This window comes from Chelmon rostratus, chromosome 13, assembly GCF_017976325.1.
Source record: "Chelmon rostratus isolate fCheRos1 chromosome 13, fCheRos1.pri, whole genome shotgun sequence".
NCBI lineage: Eukaryota > Metazoa > Chordata > Actinopteri > Chaetodontiformes > Chaetodontidae > Chelmon > Chelmon rostratus.
The window spans coordinates 7440425-7466072 of record NC_055670.1 but is presented as its reverse complement, the minus strand read 5'-3'; the positions used below and the strand labels follow the sequence as shown (position 1 = coordinate 7466072).

General features: G+C 42.3%; 1 protein-coding gene across 3 annotated transcripts in view; it reads right to left on the bottom strand.

Moving 5' to 3' along the window:
• nalcn (sodium leak channel, non-selective) overlaps positions 1-25648 on the bottom strand; it is a 65481-nt gene that overhangs the window by 17886 nt on the left and 21947 nt on the right. For all 3 annotated transcript variants that reach the window (XM_041950382.1, XM_041950383.1, XM_041950384.1), the window contains 5 exons: positions 22046-22177; positions 20626-20793; positions 15967-16158; positions 13808-13945; positions 13218-13292 (listed from right to left, as the gene is read on the bottom strand). In XM_041950382.1, the coding sequence (XP_041806316.1) occupies positions 13218-13292; positions 13808-13945; positions 15967-16158; positions 20626-20793; positions 22046-22177 (705 nt within the window). The remainder of the gene's footprint in view (positions 1-13217; positions 13293-13807; positions 13946-15966; positions 16159-20625; positions 20794-22045; positions 22178-25648) is intronic.

Here is a 25648-nt window from a genome sequence, read left to right as displayed (position 1 = left end):
AAGGATAAGCTCTACTCTGCTGACCACTCAAAGTGCTTTCCAACACGAGCCTACATTCACCCATTCACACATGGCCAACATGGCTCAGTTCAAATTTTTGTTTCATAACCAAACTCCTCATCTCACGATTTGACATCAGATGATTTGTTTAACTTGTTCTAACAGAGAGAAAATGACATCTCATCTGTTACCAGATTTAAATTAATGCCTCTGACTGCAATATATGAAAAAATAAATTAGTGTCCCATTCTCAACAGCTGTCAGTAAGGAATGTATAAAAATAAGACATGTCTTCTGTTTGATTTAAAAATCAGACCTTTAGAGAGAAATGTGTAGCTTCGTGTAGTACATCTTGTTTTTTGGTGATTGTCTTCCTTTCTTGCTTGCTAAACATGGTCAAATTTTCAAATAACTTCACCTAAAAGCTAAAACAGTGATGCTACCTAAAAAATACTAGAATAAATTTTAGAATATAAAAATGTAACTCTTTCATTAGCCCCCCATAAGGTCTAAAATAAGGTTTAAATATCAAATTAATAGCAAACAGGATAGAATGCACCACCTCTTTCCTTCAAGAAATCAGCAAACTCATACCACACAGATTCACATGTGAAATGAGTGTTTGTCTCTCATGATGCTTCCGTTTTTCGAGCTGGTGGAAGCCGTGCATTTCTCTGAATACTGCGTCTCTGACAGTGACTTTTGGTTTCACCCCTAGAAGGACTTTGTTGGCCTTTTATATAGTACATTTTTCTTTCACTACTGTCATTATCACCCCCTGCTGGTACTGCATCCTCATACAAAGGGGTACTTTTCATGCGTAGGTGAAGCAAACCTTCACACTGACATGTTAAACTCGTCTGGTGTGTGTGTGTGTGCTTGTGCAGCTATCTTTGTGAGAACCAATTTGAGTTTTAGACATTTTTGGAAACCGATCCAAAGGCTGTTTGAGGGTTAAAATTATGCTTTAAGGGTTAGGTTAGAATTAGGTTTAGGTTAGGTGAGGGGAAATAGGGTTAGGGTTAGAGTTAGGGTTAGGCATATAGTTCTGATGGTTAAGGGGATAAGGAATACATTATGCCAATGAGGGTCCTCAAAACTATACAAAGACAAATGTGTGTGTATAGAAGAAAATGTCTCTGTGTTTCTCTTTATGTCACAGTGAATGGCCGGTAAATCAAAACTACTGCTTCGCTTGCCACAGATGAGATTTAGTGTATTGTGGTGTAACAATGGAGCCGAGACTAATGTGTTTTGCCTTGAGACCCATTCAGGTGACCTGCCTCTGCTTCCCCCTCCATTCAAGCCAATTTCAGGCTCGGCTGAGCTAGGGAGCTCTCCATCCGGGATTTCCACAGCTTTCTTTCCAGACCCGCACTGAGAGAGGAAGAAAAACTAATGCTGACCATTAGCATTAGACCAAATTCAGTCATAGCCATAGATCAGTGGTAGCATGAATGAGGGGGGGGTAAAGCCTCAAAACGGACTAAGATAAACTGCTTAAGAGTCTAATGCAGAATGGTGTGAAAACTAGATGGAAGGAAAAGCATCTAAAATAAGCAAAAAAGCTCCTCTTTTGAAGGGACAAAGAAGCAAAGCACCTGCGTTATGACACTACTTACTATTGGGTTCAGTATTAATACCTCTACACTATAAATATGATAACATACAAGATATCCAAGCTGTCATGACAGCTTCATTTCACAACTCTAAGACCTGCTATGTCTTCCTCATGGCAGTTCCATGCTGATACCATGATGACAGCTATGCTTGGCAGAACGACTAACCCATCTGCAGGTTGGAAGCTGTTCTGCTGTGATATCTGCAACTAGTTTCAAGCTGACCTGAAAGTAACAGCACAGAACCCTGGATCCAAATGGGAGGGTAAGCAAAAGGCAGACCGAACAACCGATGCCACAACTGTGAGCCAACAACTTGGAAATCACTGATAAGGCAGTACAAAGCAATAATCTCTCACAAGCATTCCGTTCAATGGAGCATTTTAGAATAATCCTTCATAAAAAGCACTAGTTATTGACTCTGATGGGCCTGTGAACACTCGTTTTATCTGTGTAATTCCTCTGAACTCTCTGATCAGTGCTGTGAAAGTGCCTCCGAGGCATGCAAACATAGAGTACGAATATCTGTGAGAGTAGCCAATGGAACAACGGGAAACTGATGAACAGTCGCCTACAAAACTGCTGCCCACTGTTATGACCCTGTGGTTCATATTTTTAGTTTTGTCTGTTTGTTTGAGTTTTCCCCTCTCTTCTAGGTGTGTGTGTGTGTCAATGATGTGTGAACGAGGAGCGGGTGTGTCCATTGGGTGATGTGATTGCCTCGCCTGATTGGTCAAGGGGCGGATCCCCCGCACTATTTGAACAGCCAGCGGACTGCGCGCTCCCTCCTCTCCAGCCTTTCCACCACCAGGAAATGCCAGGTCATCATTGTGAACGGCAGCATCTTACGATCCGTTTGTAGCGTGTGTAGTGTGAATCATGGTGATTGTCAAACTCTATTAAATTCCTTTAAGTAGAAAGTGAGCAGTAGTAGGAGGGAGAAGCCTTTGATTTAATCCAGTTTTCTCCTGTTTCCTCATTTATAGGAGGTAGGCTTATCAGTTGTCATTTATTTCCCTTTTCTTTTGGTTAGGTAAGTTAGGGCTATCTAGAGTGTTTTTGTTTGTTATTTCTCCCTCTGAAGCCAATAAAACTGCTCTTATTATTTGAACTTGCCTTGTGGTTGCTGGCTTTCTTGGAGTGGGAAGACTGGGGGAGCACCTCATCATGTTTTGTCAAAGGTTCCCCTAGACCGGGGCATAACACCACACACACCCGTCGAGTGCCTGCGGGAGGATATACGTACAGTCATCTGCATCTTACCATTCAGACATCAGAGCCTGCCATTCACCAACAACACCAGACAACAGCTGTGTGTGTGTGTGTGTGCGAGAATGTGTGTGTGAGTGAGCACAGACTGCACATTTTAGTATTAATACGACGTTGTCCAGCGCGGTAGTTACTTATCAGCACAGTGGAAGGAAAACAGAGCGTGTACCAACTACATCTGGGTTTAAAATGTAAAAAAAAAAGTATAAATCCTGAAACACGTGTAGTCCACGTCATGCATGCTAACCTATTTGCGCTCCATACTCCCTCACAGTCTTGGTTGGGTTCCCCAGGCCTTGGGCCAGTCCAGCAGTAAAACCCAAGGGCGGAAGAGCTGAGAGCGAGTAAGCAGGGTCACCCTCTCCTCTCATTAGCCGGGTAATGAGCCATGCTGTGGAGCTGCTGTAAAGTCACACGGCCTGTACACCTCTAATAGCTACCTCTAACACCCAAAACAACTGTGGATACATTAAAAGCATTGCCTCAATATCCGAGACTATATAGCGTTCATCTGTGTGCCTTTGGGTTCTGGTCTTGTGTTGTCCTGACCCAGGTGGTTAAGGCTCATGGCATGCACAGTGATCACAGCATCCCTGGCTGGGAACCTTTCTTGGATGTAATTCGCCTCTCTTTTCCCATGTTCCCTGCCTGCCATCGATATACACTATATCACAATAAAGGCTAAAATGCCAAACAAAGCCTTCAAAAAATAAAATATTGGGCTGTTTCTATTGCTTTCAATAGTTTTTTGAGAAAATAATGAATTTTACAGCTACTTTCAGCATATATTCATATTCATTATTGTGTTTGCTTAAACAGCACTGAAGGTGCTCAACTTTATCTTCCTGGTCCATACATATTACATTTATGTGGATATTTACAACAAAACATTCAATTGTACCTATTTGTTGCACAATAAATGTGTGATTGCAGCCGAATGCAAACATGCAACGGCAAAAAAATTCTTATATTTTCTTCGCCGGTGTTTGTGTGTGCCTTTGCCTCTAAGTGCGTGTGTGTTCATGCTAGTTTTATAACATGGCAGAGGCACGGGTTCCGGAGAGTCTTCCAATAGAAAACTGAAGGTGACATTCAAAAGATAAGAACACATTGTACTGGGATTCTCCAAGGGGTACGCTCCTCTTTCCTCCGCTCCCTCTGCCGTCCTCGCCTTTCTTCTCCCGCACTAAATCCCCAAATAAGTCCTCGGTCCATTAAATCACGCAAATGGAGGACAGGCTTTTAGTTTAATTCATAAATAATGGAATCCTTGGTGGGAAGCCATAATACAATCACTCCATAAAGTGTTTGATCAAACTAAATTCTCCTTAACAAAATGTACATTCAATGCTGAGTGCCTTCCGAGACACGGTGGCGGCGGCACAGGGCGGGCAGAACGCACATGTACGAACACGCCAACACACATATCAGTGCTGAGAACAATCAGATGTTAGTTGGCCTGATTGGGTGACACTCTGTGTTCCTGTCACAGCTGTGGGACAGTGACTACTGATCCTAAACCTCATTTACACCCAAAACAAGCATCCTCTCCTTCCTCTCCCTGCCCTCCTGTGTGCTTCCTTCTCCCTCCACCTCTGCCGCTCACTCCACGTCACTCACCCACCTCCTTCTCCTCCCGTTTGATCCCTCGCAGCCAACGCCAGATCACACTCCGCTCAACTGACAAATATGGAACGAGAGGACAGACGCAACTCAACTGACGACCACACGCTTTCACTGCCACGCTTCTCTCCACGCCAGCTTTGACAGGTCTGACACGCCGGGGGCAGCACTCTGGTTACCTCTGTGTCACACCCTCTGTCTGTGGAGCTCGCCACAGTGTTTCTTTAAGGATGTTCATCTGGTAGCGAGGCCTCCCTCACTACCACGTCTGTTAAACTGATAATATATTGGGGATCTGAGAGAATAGTCATCCATCATCATCCATCATACCACAACTGATGCCCACACACAACTCTATGGTATAAAGAGACACACAATTATTAGCACAGATCCCATTTGTCTGGCACAGCCATAAATCCTTGAACAACAACAAATCATGATTCGGTGTGCATGGGCCTTGCACTAGATGGCAGCACAGCTAGATGGTTCAAGCTATGAAGCACAGCAGTCCGCTTCATCATTCGCTTAGCTTTTAAGTGAACCTCACGTGGTCAGATAATCTGGGAATCTAATATTTACCACAACAATTATCCTTGAGTGTGTGCAGAGAAAATCCTTTCCGGAGGACGCCGCGGCTCTGGCAGTGAAATAACAAAGGCCAGAGGCTACTGGGTACACGCATGAACAGCGTGCAGTGGATCCGATCACAACACCCTGAGAAAATACCAGGAGCCAGGCCAGCAAATGAAAGGAACGCATTTGCATGAATGTGTCCTTCCATGAACCCAATTTTTGGAAATTGTTCCGCTCTGATTGGTTCATTTCACCTTCCCGCTAAAATAGAGCCCAACGGATGCAAGAGTTTTGAGACAGATGCAAATATTACTGATATTACTGTACATATTACAGATATTGTAATTTAGAGTTTTAAAAAATCAGATCGTGATATGTTAGCCAACATTATGTTTTTAATATTAACATATAACATACACAAACACTGTTGAGCAAACACTTTAGTGTAATTACGTCTTTTTTATATATCATGGCAGCGATGATATATAAGGGGTCAGTTCATCTTAAACATTATATTGTTGAACTATTTTTGTCACTATCTTTATAAGATGAAGTATTTTGGTACAGAAACCCATATTTTTAATTTAACCAATCACCCGGCATCATGAATACACGCCTGGCATTCTTGGTTGAAAATCAGCTGAAAATTCAGCGAATTATGATGATTTGAATTGTGGAAAGACCTCTTGCCTGGACAGACTTGCTGTACATGCACCAGGAGGCCGTGTTGACACATCAATCCAATGAACAACGGGGAGCAATATGGCATCTACGTGTATTTATATCTTTGAGATACCATGAGGTCGTGAGCAGTCATTTAAGTTTAGATGATTTAGTCAAGAAACTGACTCAGTTTACCGCCCGACGAGATATTTAGCAGGCGTGAAGTTGCCCTTTAAGGAATTGTGACCAGGATATGTCCTGTACTATGTGAGCTTATTTTTCAGATGAAACACTTGTTTCAGTATTTTCTGGTGGTACAGTTTTTCTGCTTGTAAAAATATCATTATCTCAAACATATCTGGCATTCCTGTGCTCCAATTTGCTGTCACTCAACACTCGACCCACGCTCATATCTACAATTACCTTATATCGGGTGATATGCTGGGCCGGCCTATTCATCAATCAAGCTCTACTCCAGAAACAGACCTAACACAAACACATTGCTTTTGTGTAGTACATGACTCCAAGTATCTGGACAGTATGTGTGGTGGCTACTCCAGGCGCCTGCCTATAGGTCAAGACAATGTCTGCGATTCTATTTTCTGGTCATGAAAAACAGTGAAACGTGACCTTCAGACCGACAACGAAAGTGAATTGAATTGAAACTGAAATCACGCAGCTCCTCATGTGGATAACATTAAGGACAAACAGTCCACAGAGGGAAGCCATTACTGCGCCCGTAGAGCACATATGTCCTCAACAGGCTTCACGCTCACACAGCTACACCCTTTCCTCTCTGCCTATAACAATCTGGCAGACTTTGAAAGAGAGAAAGAGGAAAAAAAGGACAGAGGGAGAGGTCTCGGAGCTCAATGTGCAAAGGATTCAAATGGCGGTTTGTCTGCATACCGTATGTAATCAGACTGGAGATGAAGGCATGGTAGCTATGCCTTTAGCTTTTCTCGCTCCCTGCCTAGGGAGCACAATTTCCCGAATATGCACATTTCCCCAATGCGTTCCTCATGACTCATCTACCTGGCCTGAGGACCTGTTTGATTGCCATCCGCTTCCACTCTCACACAAACACACGCAGAAATGCAAAGAATTATTGTGTATGCAAAAACGCACGTACAGATTTATCACCACTGACAATTCACACCCATGCGCACACAGGGAGACACACACACACACAAACGCACATTATCATCATCATCTCTGCCCTTAGGGGTAAACACCTTCTTCTATTTGGCTGATATCTACCGGCACAGGATAAACAGCTTCCCCTTTCCCTGCACCTCCCCTTGCTCCTGCAGACATTCCTCTGTGGACAGAGATGATTTGTTGGACGAAGATGGGACATCAGCCTCTTCTATCACAAAGCCCACCGACCTGTGACAACATAGGTGAAGGCAGAGCAATAACGGGCTGCAACAACGTCCAATAGGCAAACTCGTTTTTCAGATCACACGCAGCTATTGGCCCATTCTTGTGGTCTTCCTCTGTTTCTGGGTGGCGCTTTGGCATTTTAGATACGTGCCTCAGACTGTCAGCTGTTTTACGGTCACTGTCAACTGTGTTAATGCAAAAAATAGAAAGAGTGAAAAACATTGCCAACATTTACCCTTGGAAAAAGAACGAAGGGTAACAAGACGAGAGGAAAATGTCAACCTCTTCAGAATAAATGTCGAATTCCCTTAATGGATTCTTCAATGTTGCTTTACAGCATACACGACTCGCTGCCATTCCACGCCTGGTAATTATCCAACAATTTAGCTCAAGAACACGTTCTGTAGATATGCAGTATCCTTATTTAACAAAATAATGAAATCTAACGGAAATGAAGAAGGCTGTATTGTGCTTACAGTCTGACAAATGACACGATTCCAGTTGTAGGAAAGCATTACTGTGGCGGCATCTCACTTTTGATTCTCCATAATTAAGCCATAACCAAAAAAAAAAAAAAAAAGAAATTCACAAGCTTTTGCACCAGGATGTCTTTCTAGTTTACATTTACCTGCATGCAATTCCCAAGCTTCCATCTGAAACCATACCTAATGTGTATGCTTCCAGCCCAATATCCAACTTTCACGATTTCTTGTGTTTCAGATATTCAACTAAAGTATAACCACATTAAATAATGTATTTCACGTGATAACAACACAAGAAATCATGGATTGCACATTTGTTGATTTATAACCATAAGCTAGTAAGTAATACTGGGTACGGATTTAAGATAGGTATTAGGATAGGTATTAATCCCCAGCTGGGGACAATTGTGTGTTACAGTCAGTATTAAAAGAATAGTAAGAGCAATGTCACTTGAGTGCACAACCAACAGTTTCTGCTGCACAGTATAAATGTTTTAAAACTGATATTTCATTAGCAGGTCAGTTCTCTCCCATGCTTCACATCAGCTATGAACAGGAACACACATGGGAGGCTGATGTATGTGTGTATATCGGGGGAGAACGGGGGAGGTTGGGGGGATTCTATTTCCTCCCTTCACTTCTGCTTTCCTCTGCTGTCTACCTGTCTCCTGTCCCAGACTTCATTTCATTAGAAAATTTCTAGCAAACCTAATTTCACGCGATAAATGCATTATCCTAATCAACACTGATGAGTGGAGCGTGCACTGGCGCATGCATACACAAGTCTGTGTGTGTGCGCGTGTGTGCATGTGTGTGTACATGCGAGTGTGCCATTAAGAAATTCCTGCTACTTCTGTGCTCCTGGCTCATCAGTTTGGTGGAATAAAATGATTGCTCATTAGCTGCAGCCCTGCTTACCCTCATTTCCCTAATTATCAATGACCATTCTTTACGCATAGGTACGCATGTGCTTGTGTGTGCACATGTGAGAATGTGTATGTACGTGCACCTGTGTGAGCATGGGTTTATGTGTAACTTTAATTCCCGCCCCCAGGCTGTGATTATAATGTACAGATTCAGAACGGTTTCACTTGCCAACAGCTCACGTCACACAACATTAAAGCAACCAGATATTACGCCGAAGCGAGCTAATACCGATCTGATCACAGTACGACTGCTCACAGGCCTCTGTGTTTCTCCTGCCGTTTCAAGCTTTGACTCTTAGATGAAAATCGAAATCAAGACAAATGGTCTGTCGAGGCTGACAGATGCAAGTCATTCCCCTGAAAGGCTGGGCTGCCATCAGCATACAAATGATGACAGATGTTTTTAGCTATGTGCCTTACTGATGATGTCATTATCAAATCAGCAACATGGGCAGATACAGTCGTCTCGCAGCTTCACAAACACACACACACACTCACACACCTGACGATGGCGACAGTCGAGTAGCTTATATATCACATGGAGTGACAGGTGAAAGCGTAAAATCGGCTCTGATGACGACATGATGACGACCAGAAGGTGTTGCCTGGTAACTCCATCCATGCTGACCTGCTTCTTTGATGATGTGGAGCACACATGTTGGCAACCCTGCAGCAGTTATTGAAATATATTTAGGTGCTACTCTAACATTGCCACGTTTATGAATTTGAAAGGTATTATAGGACCTATAGAAGTTGTCTGTTTAAGGTGCAGTCTGTCACAGTTGCTGTACCTTTACAATGTTGCTAACAGTAATTCTATTCTCAGCTCTGAGTCATAAGGCCATTCTGTACATACCAGCAGTCAACAGACTGTTCGGCCTCTACAGTGTGTATTTCTAAGGGTCTAAGGATAGAGGGTGTCGTAAAGCCCCTTAAGGGAAATTTGTGATTTGCCATTTTAGCCTGACGTTATACGTTTAGACTCAGAGGGATTTTCCTTTCTATATTCATCTACTGACGCTGCATTAACATATTCACAGGATCATCTTAAACAGGATGATGCTGACTTATTATACATCAAAGTTAAATGAATTCCCAAGATAGGTCAGTCAAACTTTGGCTGACTGAACAACATTGTCAATATACAAAGGAAATGGCTTAAAGGACCAGTGTCTAGGATTTAGTGGCGTCTAGCAGTGAGGCTGCAGAGTGCAACCAAATGAATAACCCTCACCTCATCCTTCCCTTCGGTGGCCAGAAAAATGTGAAATGCGCTCTCTAGATTCAGTTCTTGGCTTGTCCGTTCTGGGCTGGCACATGGAGTTGCCAGATGCGGACTCTGTTGAAGAGGACTCAATCCCTCTGTAGATATAAAGAGCTCATTCTAAACTAACGAAAAACACAACAATTCTTATTTCCTGGTGCTTGAATAGGATATTACATTTCTGACAGTATACTCCCATAAATCCTAGACACTGCACTTTTAATAGAGCCACTGCACCCTGCAGTTAATATGTCAATGCACTACACTTAATAAATAAATTCACTACATTATACTAAATGTATATATTCATTATACATTGACAGTGACTACTTTATGTTAAAAAGTATAATGGCTGTCACATAGAACATGACATTGGCATTGAGTTCCCATCATATATAGAAAATAATCTGAACGGTGGTTCACTGTCATCATGCCTAATTGTGCAGTGCAGGTGGGCCTTATCGCTCAAAGCTTGGCTGCACATTTGAATTTTCATTTCAGTGTGACACATACACACCAAACACACACATAAAGACGCCGCTGGCACACCTGCAGCCACACACGTCTTATACGCTTGAAGTCTTTCATGGGTAGAAGCAAAACACAATGGCGTCTACGGGGAGCTGACATGTTTTCCAACTGATATTATTGACACATGAGGAGCATGACGGGGAAATGGGATGTTATGGCAAAATACACTGTCTCCAACTACTTTCGAAAACATCATTTTCTCCACAGCAGCTACAAACTCAAGTTCAGTATGGCAGGAGATTCAACTCTGATTGGCTGACTTTGACACATTAGCCAATAACAGCTACTAATTATTCCACTAATTATATAGCTGTATACATTACTCTCTGTCTTGTCATCTTGCGTGTGGCATTGGGCCCACTTTCCACCAAAAAATACACACATCATCCCATATTTGACTTCAAATAATACCAAGACAAAATTCTATGATTTGCACGAACACACTCCTTGAATAGTTTATTCGGCTTCAATTTGTTGTTCCATTATTCCCAATTAATTTGAACACAGCAACTGTCTGTGTGTTTGACCAACTGTGAAGAAGAAAGGATTAAAAATGTCTCAGGGAGAAGAATACACACGTGGCTTTTCTCGCTGAAACAAAACAGTTCCTGAGCTGGGAGAGAAAAAAAAACCAACAAAACCATTAGGTTCATAGTCATTTTTTTTCTTTTTTAAAGAGCTTGCCATGGACACAAGTCACATTAAAGACAAATAACAAACATTACTGTACCAACTCAATGAAGTCATTCATCAAACAGCAGGCAAAAATGATTCATCGCACACTCTGTAATTGGCTTCTCATCCCTCACAGCCCACGTGTGACCATGAAAGGTTGACCATGTCAATGGACTTTTGCCAAATGTTTGCAGAAGCGTTCTCTTGTGGGAGGGTGATCACCATCTATGGCCTATTTATAGTCAGTCTCCGTATCCGTGATTGAAGCACCTGTAAAATAGGCAATTTTACAGTCACTGCGCCTAATCACTCAGCTGTGGGTGGGAAATAACCTGCGCAGGCAAGCTGAGACCTGCCAGCGCACACGATGCATATCGTTTATATGAGCGCGCGTTTGTGTGTGTGTGTGTGTGTGCAAGCCTGTTTATGTCAGTGAGCTTATTGATTAATTAATGTATACAAAGGTAATGCATGGATACAAACAGAAACAGAAACAGACTTTAATTGGCTTTAAATTTAGGCATTTCTCTGTCTGTGACCATTCAATTTCCCTTCAACAATTCATCTGCGACCGCACTTCATTTGCATCTGATGACAGAAACTGCTTATTAAAGTTCACCCGTTGAGCAATGGCGAGCACCGAGGGCTTGTGTGCCAGCTTTTTTGCTTTTTTTTTTAAAGTTAATTGCCCACTTACTCAACCCTCAAGAGAAAAGCCCCAAAAAGGTGAGAATGAAGAAATTACTCAGAGCCCTGCCCGCATGTGGGCACAAAACCCTGTGACTCTTCCCAGGGTAGCAGCAGAGAGTGCTCAGCTTTTAAACAAAATGTAGCAGCAAACAACAAGCACAAATGGCAACTAGCAGACAAATCATTTAGCAGTACGACTCATGGGGACAGACAATGTCATTTTAAATGTGTTGCATGTGTACTTTTGCTGTTGTTATTCTGATTTGTCAATCTGTCTAACTAAAGAAAGGTTTTGTACTGGAATACTTACTAGCCTTAACTTCTTGCTATGTGCTACCGTGATTAACAAAAGGGCAATTATATAAATCAAATGCATTGTAACTTTCCAAATTGAAATCATTTCTGTGTCCACATCTAAACGATGAAACATGCATGGTCAACTGCTGACATGCCCGCTGAAGCTGTATATCCTTAATCTCATTAGACAGAAACGGCAGCTGTGTTGTGGTGTCTTATCGAGCCGCCGAGCTCAAGCAGGCGATGAAATGCATGGAGATCAAAGTGATCAACCGAGCTGCACGTCTCCGTGTGAACACAGCCACGGTTGATCAGAATCAGCACTTGAGTACATTAACACCACCAAAAACACTGGAAAAAAGGCCAGTTACCAATTCACACCAACCACCCAACTGATTATGGTCAGATATCAGAAAGACTACCAATCAACGTTGAGTGCAGTGCTTGGTGAAAAGAAACTCTCTGCCCACTGCAACATGCTGAAACAATTTAAACAGAATACTTGAGGACATATTTTCGACATGGGAGGGGAAGCATTGCAGGCACCAAATCTAACGACTGGAGAGGAATGCAAGTATTTTGATCGACCGGCCACAGTTGCTCAGCCTGGCAATGCCATGTCACAATTAGCTGTGCTCACTGTAGTCCTGCAAAGGTATGGTTGAATTAGCTTGAGAGACACAGAAGTGATTGAAAGTCCTCTCTTTAACCATCCAAAATCAGCTGTCCTAGACTCAACAGAAAGCACCACTTGCTTGTGTTGTCATTATTCTTCTTAATCCTTCCTGTTTTTTAATCTGGAAAAACAAGAAACCTCTAGAAACCTTGTCAAATTTGAGTTTCTCAGGCGAAAATTGGGCCCTTGCAGCTAGAGAATCAGTGACACCTGGGTTTAACAGGTGATAATAGGATGCAAGGCATGGGAGATTGGTGCTATGCTGACTCACATTATTATCTAATGTTTCCTGATTGGTCAGTACTGACTGCACTGTATATGACTGTGATTTGTGAGGAGAGAGCAAGATAACCGCTAACTCAGACACATCTGAAATCTAGAAGAAACTCATTATTTAGTGGCTACTTCACTTCATTTGGAATCTTTATACTGCAGAGGATACGGAAATAAATGAAGTGTTCATACTCCTAGATAATGATTGCCCTCATAGATCTCAGCATGGTGTTGTTTATTCTCGGGACATAATTTACATAAGCTTCTTACCTGTTTGAGCTTCTTCAAGTCTTCATCTAACTCCAGATTGTCCAAGATAACAGCCACGAAAAGACTGAGCAGAATCTACAATGCAACAAGACGAGGTGCATGAGTACATATGCTGTGTGTCAACATATTACAATATGTTAATAAATACGTCTTTTTCAAATGTGCAAAGTCTGCTTAGTAATTGCATTTGTTGCTTGTTCTGCTCTGGAAGACGTCCTGTCTGTCTGGGCTGAAGTGTGAGTCATCCAGACACTGTCTGCGTTGTCTGATGGCTCCCCCATATCAGAAGGCCAAACACTGAAATGTCAGCAGTTCTTACGCCTGCAAGTCTGATTAACTGTGATTAGACGTACCACTTGAGATAATGCTGAATGGGCAGAGGCCATAATTGAATGCATTGAGAAAACAATTCATGCATCTCTTTGCCATCTATTTCCATAAACCTGCTGTTACTGACCAAAATACATGCATGTGAATAGAATACTGCACCAATTATACAGTGAACTAAAGGCCAGCTTAACCAAAACTCCAATTCAACAGTCTCTTTAACTGATTTGACTATGTTTGAAACGGCACAGAAAGCTCCTCACCAGGGTAGCGAACAGATGGTAGAGGATGAAGTAAATGGCTACAACCGGAGCCCACATATGACCTACAGCCACCAGAGTCTGGTCCATGACATCTACCCAGCCCTCCTGGGTTAGGATCTGGAACATGGACATGAATGCCTACGGGGAGGAAAGCACAGGATAAGAGAAAGTGAGAGAGGCAAAAGGCTAGAGAGGGCAACTGAGTACACAAGTGGTAGCGGCGAGGAGATGGAAAGAAAGACAGAGATGGGGAGGAAATTACAGCGCAGAGAAACAGACAGATCTGACATTTGAAACATGCTTTTTCACAGGAGAGCAAATATCACACAGCTGATGCGCATATCCCCTTCTGACCATCCTTCTCTTGCAAGGGGTTGTGAGATGTTGAAATATAAGCCAGAGAGAGCAGAGAGGAAACGAGGAGACGGCCGTCTCCTTTTTTTTTTTTTTTTTTTTTACTTCTGCTGCCCTCTTATCTGCTTGGTAGAGGTCAGATGAAGGTGTATGCGAACAGCCAGCTGCAACACTGTGGCCCCTGGAGTCAAATGGCACGCCTGCGCTTCCGTCTTAGCGTCTCACCTCCAGACAGCGGCCCCCCTCCCACCCGCTCCCACGTCCCAGTCACCGCAGATAAAGATAAACCCGGCAACAGGTCTGCCTGTAGGGGAGGCAGCCAAACATCATTAACCGTGATGTGTGCCTGTCTGTGTGCATACGTGTGGGTGTGTGCGGCACAAGCGATACGGAAACGAAGAGAGAAAATGAGAGAGGGGAGAGCAGCGCAGCATACAAGTGGCATCTGTTTAGGAGCAACCCTTCGTGTCCCGCTGTGCCCGGGATCAGTGGAATGTTGAGGGGGAGAAAGAAAATCGAGGCTGGAAAGATGTAGCTAATGAGAGAGAAAGGAGCTCCTGAGCACTTAGAAATCAAAGGAGGTACCACATCTGTCGACCCATCATGCAACCCGTCGTCAACATCTGTAGGCCTCCCCATTGCTTGTCTGGGGTGCCCTTCTGGAGCTCCTCATATGAATTTCAAAATTTTTATGCAATGTATTTTCTATACTACCTGTAGCTTTTGATCTTAATCACATTTCACACATCCCCGAGAGCAAAGTATTTGAGCATCATGGCACATTCAGTCAAAGTGTGTTTGGAGTAGTTGAGTTAAAGCTGTGGTTGGTAGTGCACACTTAACATCATAACGAACGTCAATAACGGAGATGGCTATTGTTAGCACTCACAGCTGTCAAGCTAGTATGTCAGTGCTGGGAAATTTTGGCTGCACTTTTTCTGCGATTCTTGTGCGACTAGCTCGCTACAGCTTTAGCAACACACCGTCTGCCTGTTTTGGAACGCTGCGGTCATGCACGGCGAGTGCACATGTGGAGTGCATGCAGGTAGGCACAATGAAGTGATTGGATGGGTTTTTCACAGGCCTGCGTCAACCACAGATGCTATATTATTGCTTTTTTTCCCACAGTATTTGCTTTATTGACTGCTGTCGGGATGTTCAGAGTTTACTGGTTTAGTGTGCATCATTTGAGCAGGTGACACTATTCAAAATCAGGTTGTTGTAACTAAATAAATGCTGAGATTGCCTGAATGCAGGCTTAATCCTTTTTAAAATGAGCTGCAATCCAAATTAAATAGGTAAGAACTGAAATATTCCAAATGCATTCGTGGGTAGAGGGGAGGATACATTGACATCTGATAACCAGCAGTCACTCACAGGAAGCCTTGCATATTTCAGTTCAATGCAGCCTGCAGTGGTGGTTATATTAGGCAATTTCTTTATGTATTCATACCTGCTATCAACACAGAGAAGCTAATTACACTAAGTCCATCATGCTTAGGAAAGGCTGATTGGTACAGAATTTATTTTGACTCCTGATGACAGATTTCCAGAATCTATTCAATAAAACACCTTTTGTGCTTAAGTATGTGACTCAGGGTGACTTTATTTTTGCAAGTCGTGATTCATTTATGCGCCGTTTACCTCAAAGCACACATCCAAAAATGGATCTTAGAAATAAGCAGAAGATATGATCATACCCACAGAGGCTTTCTTAAAGAGACCACTTTTTAAAAAATATATATATATTTTTTTTCAAAAGTATGCAGATTGCCGTCTTCATAACTGGGTGAGCGGTTCCTTACCCTGGGGAATGTGGTGAAGCGGTCCAGCTCCTCCACAAAGCAGAACATCTGCAGGCTGATGGCCGACATGACGATGAGGAGGCTGGCTGTGAACACCACCAAGCTGCCCAGTTTTTTACCCGGACCGAATATCTTATACACGAAGTCCTCGAGAGCTGGGGAGATCTTAATCAAACGCACCACACGTAGCACCTGAGGGGAGAAAAACATACATCTTAACTGCAAGGTGGCTCTTTTTAAGTGTTGTTATTTTTGGTCTTTGGAACAGTAGTTTTATAATCCACACCAAAGGAAGACAGAGGTGGTATTTCAAAGATATTCTAAAATAAATACCAGAGTTATAAAAGCATACGTATTAGCACACTGATTACACTGATTTAATAAAAAGAGAGTATTGATCTTGACCCAGTGGCAAAGGTGCAGTGATACTGAGCTCTGTCAACAGACTTAGCCCCTAAATTGCTTGTGGTGACAACAACCCCCAAAAGGTAATGCATCTTGGTCAGGCTTTGATCGGGGATCCAGAGAGTGGCTATTGATCGAGCTCCGCACTGTGATGCCTCTGGCCAAAGATTTTTCTCCCATTCCCTGGATATAAAGCAAAATAAAGGAGGCAAACAGGGGATGCTGGTCTAAAAGGGAACCTACAGTAAACAAATACAGTAATAACACTCACAGCATGGTGACAGATGGGATGGGAAGACACTACATTCTTCTGACAGACTGTGATGACCACTATCCATTTTACAACAGATTCAAGCTCTGAGGCTGACAGCAGAGGGTACGAGGATGTAACAGCAAAACTATTTCTCTGCTTATCTTTCTTTTTCTCCCAAGCCTGAGACCAACACAGCTCTTAACATCTGATTTACTGAAACTATTAACGTATGTGTGGCACCACCAATCAGCATGGCCATCCATACCATTTCTCCTGATGTAATAACAAGAACAGGACTATCAGTATCAGTCAATACTTCGTGTTGGTCTGAAATTTATCCTTTTTGTTTTAAATGTATTATATAAGTCCATTATTGTGATGCATATAATATTGGAATCCTTCTTTTTCATGTAAAATAAGAAAACAGAAAAACAACATGGAAGTATATACTGTGCTTTTTCTTAACTTGTAATCACTTCGTTTTTGCATTTTTGCAATTGAAGGAAAAAAATGTGATTGCTTTAAAAAAAAAACATATCTGGACTCCTGAAATGCAGATGAGATGAGCGACAAACACAGTTGAAAATGGCTTTCCGGACGTGTTTTCCGTGTGTGCTCGGCACAGTCTGATGACAGTTAACAATCACAAAACGTAATCTATAGGATTCGTGTGCACGGACATCAATTTTCCATTTTTTTCGTGACGCTCAGCTCGACTTTCAAACTGATGTATCTCAGTTTGAAATATATTTCATGCCTTCACCACATCCACTGTCATTCTCATTCCACAGTCAACTTAGCAATAATAACCGCCGCTGTTCTCATTCCCCCGGTCAAGTTAGCAATAATAAATATGCAATGCTGGCTAGAAAAAAAATAAAGCTTGCTGAAAAACAATTCAGATGAAAAGTCCTGTTTTGGACCCATCCATCCATCCCATCCACCTCCCAACGTGGACTTTCACGCTCTTTACGCTGCCACGCATGTTCATCCTAAAGTCGTACTGTGTAACTGTGTGACAAACTGCCCTGATCCTGGGCTAGAGTGCTTCTGGCTCTATATCCTCTTACAAGTCAGAGCAATGCTTAACATAAAATTGAACTGCATAACGTGTCACATTGTCACGGTCTTGGATATCCTATCCGCCGTTTTAAACCCATATTGAATCAGATCAGTGCATCCCTACCACAAATGTCCTGAAAATGGCAATGGCCTGTCTTTCTGAATGCATGAATTGACTGAACAGTTAAATCGTGCAGCTACAGAAGTCATTGCAATTCTGAACACACAGAGAGGAAGTGTCGAGGTAGGTTCCATTGGCTGATTAAAAATCATTCTGCCAAGTGTGCTGTATGTGTATGAATGCGTGTGTATGTGTGAGTGTGTGTCAAGCTGTAAGTAGGGCTCTAAAGCATGTGACATTTGGTCCAGACTGAAAGACAATTAGTAAGTCTAGCCTTTAGCTGTGAACACTCCTTGGTTGGATACAATTAAATAAAAATCTGAAACAATCATTGATTGTGTAGCCTAGTCCCCTCTCCTATAGCCAGAACACATTTCTGATTCCAGCACGGAGCCTTAAGGTTAATCACATGTGATTACATTTTACCTGTTCAAACTGGGACCTACTTGGAAAAATATCAGCAGGGAGAGCGAATGAGAAATGTGTTCCCATGAGTGAGGAGGCTCTAAGCTCCTAATTGCTCTGCTCATTAGCTAAAAGCAGACTGATCTGACAGATCTGAATGTGTGTAAATGTACAGAAAGGATCTGCATCTGAAAAATGGAGTGACATTTCACAGTAAACTTATACTATCTGTGCATGTTGTGGTTGTTCTAAGCTTGTTCCCTATTGGTATTATTTATTAAGACAGAAATTTTTATTTTATTTCGTTTTTTTGGATAAAGCCAAAGGTGGTCTTCATTTTTTGTCATTGACACTTCTTTTGTTCATACAGCATTACCTGTATAAAGAATACAATTAAAATACGGCACCTAATATTATAAAACTATAAAACTTATAAAACTTCAGTTACCTCTTTCACAATAACCACGTATTCTGACAGTTATTGAGTTGTGGGTATGCTTTATTCCTTTTCTAACAACATCAAAAGTCGTTTTTAATATATCGGTAGGGCCGAGCCATAGTCTGTATACAAAAATGACCATGTCTCCGCTTCCTCCCATTGTACAAAAATGAAGGCAAAATATACCGGATATGGGCGCTACCATCTTGTGCTGGTGACATAATTTGGAGCCACAGTCTGTGCAGTAGTGATCGGGGAGTGGAGCCCGTTATCGAGGTCCCGCCCATACACTCAATCACTCAATCACGAGTCATTCACACCTGTCAATTATGAAGCCGCACCCTCTTTTTATGGGATCTTTTGGAAAAAAATTCTTTTATGTGCACTTTGATTTCTAAGGTTGGCCCATTTCCCATCTGCTAACATGGAGGGGGTAGAGTTTATGACCTAACCTGCAGCCAGCCACCAGGGGGCGATCAAGAAGTTTTGTCTTCACTTGGGTAGCTGTCATGTTGTCCATCTTTGTATACAGTCAATGCTCTGAGAGATGAATAATCTTCATTAAGAAGTCATAATTTGAAAAAGTGCAATTTTCAAGTTGCACAATCTGCAGTACAAAAAGTGTTATTAACATGGGTCAACCCTTGTTGTTCAAGTGAAAGATTTAGCCGGTAGATATGACAGTCCTGAAGCCAATCTGAAGAAAATATTTACATCTTAATTCCCCCACTGTAATGCTGGTTACAAATATTGCCACTCCATTGTTTTTCCTCAAAGCCCTTTATAGCTCATGAACGCAATGCTGTTTAGCAACCAATCTGAATATTTTAGGGTAATGGAACCTCTCACAAGCACATGAATGCTTCAAGACTGAATTACCATGCAGATATAAGGTATTGTAACTTAAAATAATGGAATGGATTAGCTTATTTTCATTTTGTACGGAAATGCCTCAAAGTCAAAACACAATATGTTCTGGAAAATGTGCAACAATAATATCTAGAAAAAGTCAACATTTTTTTACATGCAATAGAGCAGCAGTATATATGTTTGCTTGAGTGTAAGCATTGCACATGCATGGATGGCAGCTGTTGAGAGAGTCAGACAGGATGAAGGCAGCTTGTATGGTCAAGGCTCATTAAAGGACTATCAAGGAGCCCGTTCCCGTCAGATCATCCAGATCCAGATCATCGGCCACATTACGCGACCTACGGCAAGGTCACGCGATTACACTTTGGACAGAGTGCAATACTTAAAGGCTCTGTTCATGGATGATGATGCCACAAGGCACCATTGCCACATGGGGCACAGTACAGTAATATTCACATTTGATATATGTGTGTGACCTGAGAACTGGAAGCTTTCTGAGAAGTGGAAAACTCACTGGAGGATGTGAAGGCAAACACAGAGTTTAAGCTATATACAAAATTACTATAGACCACCACATCCAGATAAATCTCTAGCGTGGTCAAAGGCATCACACATTATTACTTCAGATCAGGACTTTCCCAGCTCTGTGCCTCACATGCAGGAATTGAGGACTGCACACTCAGATTTATGCTAAACATCTTTAAATAAAACCACCAGAGTACGGCTCTTTCCAGTGAATACATCAATCGTAAATGTCCCCAAAAATGTGTCACGACTGAAAAATGCTCTAGTTTAACTCAGAAATCAATTTAACCAAATCTGTTAGACATTTGTGCTGACAGTACATTTAAAGCATTTTGAATGAATAGAGGAGAGGTTTTTAACACAGCAGAGTGGCGTGATTGATATGTACTCATTAGTGCACGGGAAAGAAATGTCTCGAAATGATTCACAGCTTCTGTTCCTCACTGCGATCTCATCTGAAGTGTGGATGATTCCGTTTCATATTTAGGATATAAAACGATTTATGGATGTTTATACAGGAATGCATTTACCCAAGTGCGCACTGTAAAAGTGTGCATGTGTGCATGCGCGCATCCATACCTGAAAGTAGGTGAACTGAGAGTGGTAGAGGTCAGGGTAGATGTGCAGTGTGGTGCCCACCACCAGCAGAGATTCAAACTTGTGCAGGGAGGAGCTGATGTAGCCGGTGAAGCCCAGACACCAGATTTTCAGAAGAGCCTCCAGGTCAAATAACACAGTAAAGGCAACCTGAGGAAAGGAGAAAACAGAAATCTTCAACTTTACTTCAATATTTCCAATTTCTGCTTCTTTAGGCTTCTGCTGTTCAAAACTTCACAAGGAAACATACTTTTCACTCTACTACATATATTATTTGACGTCTTTAGTGGCCTGTTAGTTTGCAGATTATGAAAATGAAGATTATAAAATAATGCCTCGTTACAGATGAAACTACCCAGTAGTATAAAGCCTCAGCCTCAACCAGCCACAACACTAAACTGCAGTTTACATGTAAGAGCCATTAATTATAATCTAATAATACTGAATGTATATAATAACGAAACAAGCCACTCTGAAAGCCACTCTGCATAATAAGTATTTTCACTTGCAATACTAACCTTTGCTGGTACTACTACTGCACTTAATAATGTAAAATTCAGCAGGGCCTTTATTTGTAAGGGAATATTTCTATAGAATTGCTATTTTTACTTCAAGGTTGAGTGTGTAAGATTTGGTGATCCCAGGGGTGAGGTTACAGATTGCAACCAACTGAACACCCCTCGGCTCAGCCTCCCTGACAGTGGTAGCTGAAAACAAGAAAAACGTGACAGGCGCTCTCATGAGCCAGTGTTTGATTTGTCTGTTCTGGGCTACTGTAGAAACCAGGCAGTGCTACACCAGTGCTCCCTCTGTAGATACAGTATAAAGGGATCATTCTAATGTAACAAAAACACAATAATTCTTATTTTCAAGTGATCATACAATTAGGATCTGAATGTTTCCTCTTCAGCAAATGTGCGATAAGAAGGAGAGAATAGAATTTGCGCCCCACCAACAAAACGCACATTGCTCCATTTAACTCTAAACCCAGTGCCTCCATTTCATATTTTCCCCTCACAGCATTCACACAGATTGCAGCAGATCTGCAGATCGATGGCTGCATGATATGGATGGAGGGAGTGAGAGAAGGCAATGCTGTGCGTGGTTTTCCCCTTTTCTTATCTCCTCCATTCAGCTGTGTGTGAGAAAGAGAGGTATGGAGGGGACGGGGGAGGTGGGCACACACTCCTCACCATTGTTGTCGCTTTACCACCTGCATACCGATGACATCAAACCAACCTGCATGACACATACAGCGTCATGTGTCATCTAACACACTGTTTTTGTGAAACAATACACATAAAACAAGGCTTGAAATAAAAGCGTTGGTCAAAACACCCATACATTTGGAAATGTAAGAAAAAGCAGGATAATACAAAATAAATAAATAAAAAAATCTCACCTCTGCCAGGTAAAACTCATCATAGTGTCTGCGGTAGTTCTCGCCTTTATAATAGTTGCTAGCGGCAACGATGACGTCCACAGCGACCATGCTCAAGATGAACATGTGGAACACAGAGGACCGCATCAGTTGCTGTGGAAACAGAGCAGTGTACAATTGCAATCAGTGTAAATTGCACACAACAGGCAAAGGGGAAAGAAGAAGTGTGTAGAAAATCAACGTCCATTTTCCCTGGTTTGGATATGAGCCAGCAACACCATGATAACAGAGCACAGTACTGTCTGAGGTAAATCATTTCCAGTCCGATTGGTCGTTGTAAGTCTGACAAGATGTTAAAGATAGGTAAAAACCACTGAGCTAGACTGGTGATGACATTTCTTTAGTCAGATCTGCTTTTCCTACAGCGTAAATGTGTTATATACACACAGTATATCCACATTAACAGTCAAAATAAAGTTTCAGAGAACACGGACTGGAAGAACGGTGATGGGCAGTCAGAAGTTAGAAGAAAGAGAGAATAAACAGTAGCACAGACGTGGGTTCTTTCTTTCTGGACGTGCCAAACTTAGAATGTACTGTATATAAGGAGGTGGAAACAGGCAAAGAGGGCCAGCAGATAAACTGCAGGAAATTCAAAAGCAATCAGGAGCCTTTCATTGGTTGCTGGGAGAAACATCCACCCAGACAGCAGAATCAGTGTGTATTCAGAGAGCCGGAAACAAGAAGGAAAAGGGGCAATAAATGTATGTTATTTCCTGTGGGAATAGCAGTGGGGCTGAACGCCCACAACAACATCACATAATAGAAACAATCACGACTTCAAAGAATGTGAGGGGAAAAAAGAAGCGGGACAAAACACACATTCTCCTCATTTCGACAAACACTGTAACTGTATGTTCCCTTTGAGACAATATGACAGATGTGATCGCAGCCTTGAACTGCATGTATGTGGCAGAGTGAACAGCTTGTGAGTGGGCAGAAGCGCTCACCCTAAAAAAAGACTTGCATGTGAGACTGGCAATGGGAAGGATTGAAAAAGTGAAAAACGAGAGGAAGACTTTAAGACAGATGAAGAGTGTTTTGCGGCATTGCTGGAAAGATCAAATTCGCCCCAGGAAAACGGGCCCACTGCCATCCACCCTCCTACACACAAACGCACTTACAGTACAAACTCTTTAAAGTCTAGAAAGGCTGATCCGCAATTGTGTTCGGTGCTTTGGAAATGATGATGGAATTAGGAGATAAAATTATCTCATTGAACTTTGAACTTGTGGGTAAATTCTGTGGCAAATTGTTGTTTTAGGGAAGAACAAAAAACATAGAAAAAGGAGAAAAAAGAAAAATGGATCTTACTGAGTGAGAAACAGAGAGACCAGAGATTTACAGAGAATCTGTCAATCTGTCCTCACCAGAAAAAATATAAAGTTTACCAGGACCTCTTATGGTCATGAAATGTCAGGAGCAAGGGCAGAGCAAGCAGCATGATCGTTACAGTGGTGTAAAATGTCCCTGGGAGGAGGTTGAGCATCCCATTGCCTACCTGCCCACATTAGTTTCCTCTAACCCTAACCAGGATTTGGAGCTAGTCCGCTTACCTAACCTGAACAAAGCATATTTAGCTGCTACCTAACTAAATCTACCATGGCTGCATAAAAGTGGAAGAGTCGATCAAATAGTTGTAAATATTAAAGTGTTTCACTTCTAGCCAGTCAGTGGGATCATTTCTCCAAGAAATGCGAGGTAAGGAGAAGGGAGGCTGAGACAGTCCCACAATATTGAGTTTGCCAATATATCTTTTCTACATATATCTTCACAAGGTTGGATTTAAAGTAGCTTTCGGTAAAAAATAGAAACAGGGTTCTTCTCCTCTTTCCTTTCCTTTCGGCCCCAAAAAGTTCTTCGGCTAAAAGTTTCTAGTCTGTTTCAGCTCTTCACACCCATCGGCTGGGGGTGGTTGTATGTGTAACCACACCCAGCAGTGATGTCACAATGTACTGACACACCCTGGAGTTAACTTCTGCCTCACTTAAGTCACAGAAATCACCGGAGCTGAGCAAAAGCAAGATTCGGAGTTGACGTGAAGTCGCTCTTTAAAGGGACATGTGTAAGAGGACGGTGAAAAGTAGCGTCTACAGAACTAAACCACAGTTGTTGACCTTTGGACAGACAAACCAGATTTTTGTGAGTTTTATTTTGTTTAAGTGTGTTTTAAGTTAACAATGCAATTAAGCGTGTCTTAGTTCGGTAAAAGAAAGGAACTTGAATTCAGAAGGTGTACAGTTGTATTTTCTATTCAATAAGGAAAACAGGCCTAAGAATATTTCCTTTCTTGAAATTTCGTGAGTTTATTTTATTTATCAGACTGACAAAGCTACGAGCATTTGAAATGTAGCAAAATCTAACCCATCTCCCAGCTGAAACTACAGGGACCTGTACCATCAAACTATCGCCTCCTGAGGTACAAAGAGGTACTATGAGGCAGGACGGGCGGGAGCTAGCTGGTTAGCATGCTAACCTCAGTAGATATCTCTGCAACACAATACAGAGACGTCAGTGACATAATGTCAGACCTATTATCCATCACATTCTGTTGATAATGCTAGTTCATTTTTTGCTTCTTTTTTTTGCCATATGTTACACGGCGAACCTTCAATATAATTCTTGCCGTTCTTTTACAAGCTCGACTGAGAGCTGGAGCTGCTAGCACTGGAGCCGGGCGTTTTTGCAGAGCATACACACATGCCCAGTGGTTCAGCTCCCTGACTGAGATTGGACGTGACAAAGCAGTTTGACATTTCCAGCAACCAGACGCTCTCCCCCATGGGTGTTTTGGCTGAATGGAGCTGTGTGTGTGTGTGAGGGAGAGAGCGAGAGATAGAGGCGGACTGACAGAGAGCAGAAAGTACATGTTTGTGCGCATGAAACGGTTGATTTTCTCAAGGTCCTGACGCTGCCCATATCCTCTGTCAGCTTTTGGGAATCACACGGCTAAGAGGAGCTGGAGTGCAGTGGGCATTTGTAACCTCTGTCTTATGCAGATACAGTCTGCCCGTCCAGCTCTGCCACAGGATAACCTTTAATCTCTGCCTTGCATTCCCCTTGTTTGGTGCACTTGACCAGATAACGCTCTCCATGTCCATCCGAAGGCAAAATGGCCTAGTTTGGCCAGCGTGGCTGATGGCGCCAGCGCGCCGCACACAGCCTCGAGATGTCAGAATCAATTTAACAGCATCAATTGTGGGACAAGATGGCCCTCCCCTGCCGTTTGATGTTGCTGAGCTTGTGTGTCTCTGAAATCCTTTCACAATTGTTTGATGGATGCTATTTATTTGTGTTACCTCTGGCTGGGTCTATGAAACGCCAGGTGCTCAGGCACAAGTATGCATACACACACACACATAAACACACACACACACACGTACAAGCTGAAGTCAAGTTTTGCAAGCAGAAGCCACACATTAAGTTGTGGCTTTGGCATCTATCCAGGGAACACTGGCATCACTCTGTCTGGAAGCATTGTAAAGCCCGATTTCTACACATGACACAGTGCATTCTGCAAAATACAGCTTGTACTCAGCTCTTTATTTGTTTGACTGCAACAGA